The sequence below is a fragment of the Girardinichthys multiradiatus genome, chromosome 5 (genome assembly GCF_021462225.1).
Source record: "Girardinichthys multiradiatus isolate DD_20200921_A chromosome 5, DD_fGirMul_XY1, whole genome shotgun sequence".
Lineage (NCBI taxonomy): Eukaryota > Metazoa > Chordata > Actinopteri > Cyprinodontiformes > Goodeidae > Girardinichthys > Girardinichthys multiradiatus.
In genome coordinates this window covers 15,336,158-15,346,387 of record NC_061798.1, presented here as the reverse complement: position 1 = coordinate 15,346,387, position 10,230 = coordinate 15,336,158, and the positions used below count along the sequence as shown (strand labels likewise).

The 10,230-nt window shown below is 37.9% G+C and overlaps 1 protein-coding gene across 1 annotated transcript; it reads right to left on the bottom strand.

Moving 5' to 3' along the window:
• Nucleotides 1-6,173: 6,173 nt before the first annotated feature.
• Nucleotides 6,174-10,230, bottom strand: rhoh (ras homolog family member H). Its single transcript, XM_047364584.1, has 2 exons — nt 9,654-10,230; nt 6,174-8,787 (listed from the first exon to the last, which is right to left on the bottom strand). The coding sequence occupies exon 2, from the start codon at nt 8,341-8,343 to the stop codon at nt 7,756-7,758; it is 588 nt and encodes a 195-aa protein (XP_047220540.1). The 5' UTR covers nt 8,344-8,787; nt 9,654-10,230; the 3' UTR covers nt 6,174-7,755.

The following is a 10,230-nucleotide window of genomic DNA, read 5'->3' as shown; positions in this document are numbered from 1 at the left end:
TTTGTTTGTTTTAGGGATTAAGTAGAGTTTAGATCAAGACTGTGATTATTTAACAATATGGAACAATCAATTTAAATTTTTCTTCAATTCCAGAATACGTGCAAAATATGAGCAATCAGATAAATATTTGCAAGCTGAACAAAGAGTAAAGCCAACAGCAGAAAACAGTACATTTCTCTGCCAACTCGTGGCTGTTCTAAAAACTATTTTGCCAGCTCAGTTTTCAGCTCATTTTGTGTGTAAAAATCTGCTTGCACCACTGTGTGTTTGGGTCTGTTTTAGCATCTTCAGCCTAAAAAGTTATCTTCAGGCATTAAATAGTAGATTGAAATGCATTTCAAAAGTTTGGTGTCTAAGGTTTGAGAGAGGTTTTGAGCCTCTAACCTGTCCTGTCATTGTTTCCCAAACTAAAAAGCTACAGAAGTGCTGCTGATTTTTAGCTTTGGTTTAACAGAAAATCTCAGGGAAATTAAGTCATAACCAAATATTTTATATGAAGCGTGTATTTGTTAGGGTTTTTTTTTCTAATTTAAAAGTCTACAAAAGAAAAGTTAACCTTTTTCTAGTTTTGTTTTTCTCCATTTTGAAATACAAATGGTAGAAAATATATACATAGCCTGAATGTGATACAACTGTTCCAGAGCTGACTTTGTTGCCGCTACAACAAATATGTTGACATAGTACAGCCCACATCACTTTCTTTAATATGAAACCCAATCAGAGCTTTAATCTCATTTCGCCAAGAATAAAAGCAGAGAGGTCCACACCAGTACTAAATACTGGCAAATGTTACTGACATAGTGCTCCGATTCTGCAGAGGAACTGCACATTGTGATGTTACTGTGTCACTCAGTTTCGGTGGTACTGAGCTCACACAGGACAGGTGTTTCCTGTATGCTGCTAAGACAGTGTGTGCATGTGATTGTGTGTTTATAAGGGAAAAGAAGCCAACGTGTCACTCAGTAGCAAAAATTTAATTTCTGCAAACCATAATCATCTTTTTTTGTTTGTTTGTTTGTTTTGTGATCAGTGTGTGTTTTTTGTAAGTGTGTTTTGTGAGTCAGAAATGATCTATCAGGAAAAGAAGTCTTAAGTTAGGGCTGGAATACATGCTTGCGTGCTGATAGATGGAAAGCATGATACAACAGGCATGACAAAAAGAGGCGCTTTGAGTTTTTGCACAACAGCAAGGGAACCAGAATTTGTCTGAGTGCCTTTATTCTTGTGACTGTTAGAGAAAAGTGTGTGTGCTCACAACGGCACAGTGACAAGAAAAGTGATTGTATTCAAATTTATTGTTAGCAAGTTGGATTTGATAAACAGTATTGTAATATATAGTATATAATATATGTACTATAATATGATAGATAGTAATAAATATGTGATGCCAATTCACAGTTAATCAAAAACTTTTTACAGAAAGAAATTCAGGTGTTGTACTGAATTCTGTCCTAATAAGAGGTAGGCTACAGGTCGCATCAACATAGGGAGACACTTTAAAGAACAGCACTCTATTCGAGCTCCATGTAAACAAAAATTTTAATCTGGACAGATAAATCGGAGCAAGCTGAACTCTAAATGTTACTGATGCAAACATTTACTGATATGATGCAACAAAGTTTAAATGAAAGTGGCAGAAAAGCTTACATAATCACTCCCATTCACACAGTGTCTCTGAATGCTGTGGCTTTTAAATAACAACAGTCGCACATTATTGTCTCCAACGTTTTTTTAGACAAGTTCGCTCAGGGCTGTGACAAACTCATCCATCAGCTACATGAATACAGCTTTTTCATTTGATGACTTTGGTGATGGATGTTAAGAAATCAGCAAAGAGACAAACAAAGATTAGGATTCGATTAGACATTAATGGTTTATTATGTATTAATAGTTAAGGTTGAATTGTGTCATAAAGTTCTAATTGTTATTTAAACGATCTATTTTAATCTGCTAAGATTGTTTTTTATTAGTATTTAACAGCATGGCATGAATCTTAGTTATAAAATCCAACATTTTCCCTAATCCGCTGGTCTACCGGCATTGGTCAGCTTACTGGTCAGAGTTTAACTGTTTTATATCACATATCTATGGGAAAGCAAATGTTTCTGCCTGCTACGGAAACAGTTGCATACATGTGACGTAAATGTCTTCATCTGAGGGTGTGCAAAGCGCCTCTCCACAGATGACTGTGTACTCAGCAAGTTTTTTGTGAAAACCTACAGTTGTTTTCTCTGTTTTATTACTGTGCACATATACGGCTCAATTACCGGCGGCCTCCTGGGCTATAGCTACCATCCTTAAATAAAGGCTACATGGTTCTGTAAGGGGTCAAAGTTGCCTACACTCTAAAAACTGCTGGGTTATTTCTTAATCCCAAATACTGGGTGTTTGCAGTTGGAGCCCAGAAGGTGTGAAGTTTTAACAAAACCTTGGGTCTTAAATTATTACCCATTGTGTTGGGTTAGGGAAGAGGCTAGAGGGGGCTTATTATTCACAGACCCCCATTTTGAATATGCTGAACCTCTTTTAAGAAATGCTAAGATAGTAAAATGATGCTGTATATTACCAAACATATTAGTGGTTAGGTTAATGACTTGTTTGCACCAGAGAGCAAGTTTGGTTACTTAAGCTAACATTAGCTTTTTACCTGATAAGTAGTTAGCAGAAGCTAGTGCTAGTTATTTTTAACCATCACATTTTGCACAAAGCCAAAAAAAACGGATATCTTTTATTCAGTGCCTCATTTTTAGTCTGAATTTTGTTATTGTCAGTAAGTGTTATTAGACATTATGAGGTGGGCTAAAGTATAGTGCAGTTGTTAGCAGAGTAGCTTCACAACGACAAGGTTCCGGGTTCAAATCTTACTCGGAAGGGATACTTTTACTCTTTTTGGGTAGTTTGGCTTTTTCTCACAGTCTAAAAACATGCAAATAAATGCAGTGAACAAACTACCTTTGTCATCATACACTGCCTTTGTTGTCATATGCACTGTGATCCAGCCTCCAAAGACCACCATGTCAAACCATGTCAAAGAAGAGTTTCTGGTGTGAGAACCAGTCAATGGCTTTCTCAAAGTCTAACTTTTGGAATACTAGTAGGATGCTTCTTCATTTAAGAAGAGATAATGTCTTAGATCAATACTGCTGTTCGGGATCTTGCTACCTTGAATGAGATAGTCTTGGTCCAGATGAATCACCTCATCCCAAATATGTGTAGCCTATTGTTCAAAGGTTTACTGTCAAAGTTTAAAAACATAAAAGGTCTCCAGTTTTTGAATGTCAAGTCAATCTTGTCTTTTGTTTTATAAATAAGAGTGCACCAGACCATAGTTTAGATGAGTTTTCACACCTGCACTGATAAAGCGGACTATCTGAGTAAGACTGCGCTTTTAAAGCAGGCCAAATAACTTTATTGTGAAAGCGCCATTGGGTGAACTTTTCCTGCTCTAAAACTATATGACAATTGGTCAGGTTCATTAGAAACTGCACAAAAAGCAAGTAAGTCTGCTGCTTAAAATTCTAAAGTAAATCCTTGAAGACCTGGAGTGCCTGTGGATCAGTTATTTGAAAACTGAGAGGTTGTGAGTTCAATTCCAGCTTTCTTGTGACACATGTTGAAGTATCTAAAAATGAAACTCAAGTTGCCTAATAATATTTTGCATTAGTACATGGGCTGTGTGCATGAATAGTTTAATGTGATTTTTTTATAAGCACTTTGAGTGGCCAACAATATAGGAAAATTGCCACATGAGTGCAGTCTTTTCTATTCTAAGCTGGGCTCTCCAGCTCCTCTAAACAGTCAATAGTTGTGAGTGAATAGTTGTCCATCCTGTCTCTCTCTGTGATGGACTGTCCAGGTTGTACTCTGTCTCTCACTTATTGACAGTTGAAGACTGCCAACAGCCTCCGCGACCCAAAATAAAGCAGTTATGGAAAACAGATGGATGAATTATTCGGTTTCACCCAAATATCCCTTGCTTAGTAAACCTTGCCTCTCTGATTATTTTTATTTAACACATTTGTCATTTTAACCAGTTTTTGGATTTGAAAAAGTAATCCAGCATGCTGATTGTTGTAAATGAATCCAAAGTTAGCACATTTCGGATTCAGCCTGGGATAGTACAACAACCCAAACTTGGTGTTTGTGTTAGTACACAAAAGGCATACTAAATAGCTAAGTGGGCAAAAAGGGCATCTACATGTTACATAGTGATGCAGATAAGTAATGGAGGAAAGGCCAGATAAGTTATTTAAGGTTGAATAGCTCTCATGTTCTGTTTTTAAATGTTGATGTACTCAGAAGATGCAGTTATCCTGTTTGGCAGAAGTACAGTCACTGCACCTGATTGATTTAGACATGAAACAAGAAAGTTTATTAAAAACTCTGACTTTGCACTTTTTAATAGGTTTAAATTCAGTTTTAATGTTAAAACAATGGAAAAATGTTAGGTTTGGCTAAAGAACCGATACATGCATAAATAACAGGACAACCAACACAGCTAGCCGACTGAGTCTTGTTGCCATGGTTAACTGGGGTCTCAAATGAGTCTGGCTAGTTTTCTCAGAACTAACAGCGCAGTGAGGTCCTGCAGCAGTAAATAAAAGACCAGTATAATCTAAGTTTGCTGCATCTGTGTTGTGGCTGATGTTCTGTCAAAATGTCAGCCCTGACAATGAAAAGACCTACTTATCAGCCCCTCACAAAGATCCCCTGAGGCCCTTCAGATGTCAGAAAAGCAACTACCGCTAACCGTGAAGTGGCTCGACACACACAATTCAGTATGTGTGTGTGTGTGTGAGAAAAACACACTCAGACAGAGAGATAACGGGATGAGGCATTGTGGTAGCTGTGGCAGAGCACATAATGAGGCATAAAAGATGTGACCACAGCAGTTAAACACATTGAACTTTTAAAGTGGAGTAACAGCTGTATAATGGATAGTAGAAATAATCATTGAGCCATATTGAGTGCTTTATTAATAATATCATGGATTATAAATAAAATATTAAAAGAAATTGAAATATAACTTAGTAAACTATCCTCACGGTACAGAAACCTTCTCTGTTCAGGTGGTCCAAATTTCCTGAATGCATCATGTGCGCAACTGTATTCAAGCACATGTATGTAGACATGCAGAAACAATCAACTAACAGAACTAATATGTTTGAAAATGCAGAAAAACAGAAGCCGAGTTGCATGTTTCTGTGTGATGTAACGTTTTGGGTATGCACGTGTATGTGTGGACTGGGATGTGGTTAGGTGTTTTTAAGTGTATCCTTGAAAAGTCTTGATGATGCCCCTCATCCTCAGCGACTCTGAACACCACAGAAAGACGGAGAGACACGCAGAGAAAGAGCGGGAGAAAACATAAGGGCGAAGGAATGGCTTCTCTGAGGCTCTTTCCTGGTCGACTGTTTTTTGAGTGTTTTATTCTGACAAATATACATTTAATACAAAATCACAAATGCTTTCCACACCACACATTCAAGCACCTTTGCATATGTTTTTACACATTATATAAATGAACATACATTACAAAGCATTGGTAGAACCCCAGTTAAATTTTATATTAGTTAAATCTGATGAGAGAATATGTAAATCCCTAAAGTCTTATCTGTAATCTAAACCTCACTGCTTTATATCTAATCCTCATGCTGAGTCTGTGTGTTTGAGCAACTCAAAACGCTGAGCTGCAGATTCATCAGGATTAAAGTTACATGAATAATTTAAAATATGGGGGGGTGAAATAGTTTAGTTGCTTTACCACTGAAATGGAGTTATTAAAAAATGGCATAATTATAATGTTTATAAATCATGTATATCATCACTAAATACCCTTTTTCAGTAATGTTTCACTAAACTATAATTACTTTTATAAGCAGGTAAAAAACTGGATAAGATTTTCTATATAATAGAGGCTAAAGTCCTCCAAATATCTTTTAGCATCATAAACATGCCAATTCTTCTACTCATTCAGAACAACACAGGCTTTATTTAAAGTTTATAAAATAGTTTAAGAGCCCACAATAAAACATGTATGCATGTCATACAGTGTTTGATCCATCAAGGGTTTGTTCAGAATCACTTCGTGCCGCTGATAACCATCGTGGAGATCGTTAAAACATGTTTAAATGCAAACAAAGTACACCCAACAAAACAAAGCGAGAGAGAGAGACTTTACAGATACCAACAAATTATTATTTTTATTTAATTCTTGTACATTTGCATCACTGATCCCTCACCAGGTACGTCTATTCAGTTTGTAGAGACACAAAGTCTACAAACAAAAAGAAAGAAATGCATTGATTACAGCTGAATTGTGGCTGTTTTCACTTGTTTCATGAATACTGGTAAAAGCAAAAAATAAAGAAATCTGAATTGTAAAAAACAAAAAAATCTAATTAATCTAATATATTACATATCTTATCCAATTCACGTGTTTTCCTAAAGTAACTACGAACGGATCAAAATTTATAAAAGTGAATATTTGATTTCTTTTATTTTATTCTTTATCTGTTTCGGAAATTTTACAAATGGTTTTAAAAAATATTTCAGCTATAGTTCAGCCCAAAATAACACACCTGGCAGATTTTGATTTAAAATTACTTCCATTCAACCAATAAATGTGGTCTGGGTCAGAAACGAGACAGGCATCACCCAAAATTGAATAAAACAAAGTAAAACCAATATCAATTCAAAAAATAAAAATTATTTAATTTGTATACCTTTTTCAATATTAAATAAAAAACACCTTCATTCGCATTACAGCGGACCTACCCTTTTTATTATTAGCTTAGAATTAGCTTTTTGAATGTTCCCGCTGGTATTTTGAAGATTTATCTTTGGTGATGAGCTCAAATTCTTTAAGAATAGAAGGCCTCCTAACCATCACCCTAATCTTTAGCTCCCTCCAAATTCTCCTATCGGATTGAAATTGGGATTCTGGCTGGGCCGCTCCAAAACACTAATGTTACTTCCAGTCAGAAGAAACATGTTCGTAAAATTAAAATATTACTTGAAACCTAAATCTTCCAGGGGTATGAATCATTTTGGGCTTAACTGAGAACACATTAAGAACACATTTTATTTTTAGTCACATCAAATAACATTTCTCCACAAAAAATATTTATATACTCCACAAAGGTTCCATTTTGCTTTCTTGGCTGAGATGCATTTTCAACATAATTGGAATGATTTCTGACAGAACAGGACACACTCTGTTTCTTACCCAATCACAAATAAAAGCTAAGGGAACCGGAATTTCATTAAACGCGATTTAGAAACATCTGCAATCGACTCTGTTCAGGCTTCATGACACCATATCAATAATATGTTGTTGCATCGTTGTATTTGTGGTAGTACAAAAACATATTTGTTTGATATTTCAAATAAAGTTAACTTGCTAAAGTAACCCCTAGATTAAGACATCAATGCCATTTTCTCTCAAGGTTTAAACACTTTAAATAAGAAAAAAAAACTTCTATTCGACACACTATGACAACAAACACTTATTTATGACTTCATCCCTGCAAGAGAAAAGCGTCCACCCCCATATGCTGGTATCTCAGACAGTGAGGTTACTTTTTTTAAGTGTTCTTAGTTTGAACATGTTTGGGTGGTGGGGGTTATTAGTGAAGAGCAACCCAGCAGTACGACAGGAAACCCAGACTGGGTCCTTGCATCTCTTCATTGCTGACTGAGTTTGAACAGCACATCTGAAAAACCCTCAGATGGCAGCGAGATCAAAGTCAAAGGTCAAAACACTTTGCACTGGTTCATGCTAAACATGCGCCTCCTTTGTCGTTTCTTGTGCTTGTTGAAAACTGTCCTCACAGCGTACTCAAACACCTGCTGCACACCACGGTTACTCAAGGAGGAGCACTCCAGGTAGCCCTTAGCGTACACCTCATGAGCCACACGTTTCCCCTCCGCTGGCGAGATGCAGCTGCCACGATGAACCCCCACCTCCCTCAGGTCCGTCTGGGTGGCCACGAGCAGCACCGGCACCCTGGGCAGGTTCTCTCGGACCTCGGCGATCCACTTACGCTGGATGCTGGCCAGGGAGTTGGGGTTGGCCACAGAGTAGCACATGAGGACGACATCGGCCTGCTGGTATGATCTCGGCCGGATCTGCTTGAAGTTGTCGTTGCCCGCTGTATCCCACAGCCCAAGGCTGATCTGGACCCCGTCCATATACACCTCCACGCCTGTGTTTTCAAACACAGTAGGCTTGTATGAATCTGGAAATGTCTCTGAGGTGAAGCGGACCAGCAGGGCAGTCTTGCCAACCGCGCAGTCCCCAACCAGAACACACTTCACGGACAGTTCCGTCATGCCATTCATGGTTGCTGTTGATTAACAGACCCCTCAGGTTCTATTGGGTTCTTTAATGATAAGTCAGTGTTTCCCTGTCAGTTTAGCAGGTTATAAGGTCCTCGAATGTGGGTTGTGCGTTCGATCCCTGTTGACAGTATTCATCAAAGGCAATGCTCAGACATGTACTAATGAAACTCCATTAACTAGCGTTGCTCTCTTGCAACAATTCAATGAACTGAACTGATCTATATTGCCTCAGAAGTCTCATATGCAGTTGGTGTGTAGAGCCAACGCCTCTCCAGCAGATGCTTTACACAACCTCTTAGTTCTTTAGGCCATATTGGCTAGTCTCACTTCCGCTCGGCCTCAGCAGCTGCATGGTCAGCTCTGGGGATTTCTCTTTGCTCCTCTCACGGATCATCAATCGGCTGGGTCAGGAAGCGATGATTGTCACTGAATAGAGAAATTATCCTGGGAACATAGGGGAGGAGATGTTAGCAACATGAAGAATCGTTAGATATTCACATAAGTTGGATGATTTTGTGATCACTTAACCTTTTTTAAGTTTCTCTAGAAGGTAAAAACATCTGTAAACACCCTTGAACATGTGAAGACTACTGCTTCAAAGTTAGATAATGTGTGATAATACAGGAGATTTTAATACGGAAGTAAAGACATGAATGCTTGGGTGTGACCCAAAATCCACAGGCTCATCCTGAAAACATCTTCTGAACCCTATCAACCTCACATGTGTTTTACTGTCTGCACCTATTCTATGGTGTCTATTTTACATAAAAACCTCCCATTGTTCACACAGCTGTTTATACCACATATCAGGTCATTACAATCTGTTGTAGAGACAAAAATCATTGGCCTACCCGTTGATCATTTATACTATTGCAAAAATGTATGTCTCTTTTAATCGCTTAGGATTTCCGAGCAGCTTCTAACTGACTGGCGGATTTATATAAAGCAGAAGGAGGAATAACCTCAAAACCACCTTCCATGTCATCTAAATGGAAAGATCTGACATTGCGCAGATGGGACACATTAATCAGTGGGTTTTCCACATTACAGCTCAATGATCTCACAACTGAAAATCTACTTTCAGAATAGATACTATTAGAATAAAACCAAATAATAAAATTTTGTATAAAATCCTTTTTTTTGAGTTAAATTAATAAACTCAACATGTTTTTAGTCAGATTAAAAAATGAAAACAAAATCAATCAGTTGCTATGAAGGAATCAAGAATATATCGTTGCATCGAGACCAACTAAGAAAGAAAGACGTAATCAAAAGAAGGCAAGAAACGAAAAGTGGATGTTTGGGCCTACCTTGTCAGTCACCCCAATCTTTCACAAGCGGATGTCGGCTGCTGCCTGTCAGTTGTCATCGGGTTGAAAAGACAACCTTTAAACTTCAAAAAATGGATCTGTTATTACCAAGCTACAACATGTTGAACCTCACACTGACAGAGGAAAGAAGGGTGGCAGATAATTAGGCCATTGCACAGATAAAATATTGAAGCAGCCTCTGACAGACTTGGTCGGTAATAAGTAGAGGAGGGAAGTCAGAAAGTGCGAGAAAAGGCAAAGTAAAACACATCCGCTTGTTGGAGTGTGGAGGTGTGACAGAGCTACAGCTCGCCTCCCCCACTGCAGCTGTGCTTCATACAATAAGGCTGCTTTTTTTTTAATCTCTCTTCACAGTTTGGATCCTGTTGGTTGACATTACTACAGCTGGTGCACACCAAGGAGTTTAGGCACAAAACAGAGGTTTAAGTGGTGCAGACATCACACCACTGATTAGCCAAACTTCATATTTTATGAAGCTCTGATATGAAATTATGTTTTTGTCTACATGTTGTCAAAAATCCACAAAAATGGGTGATATGGCTTTCTGCCCAGCTCG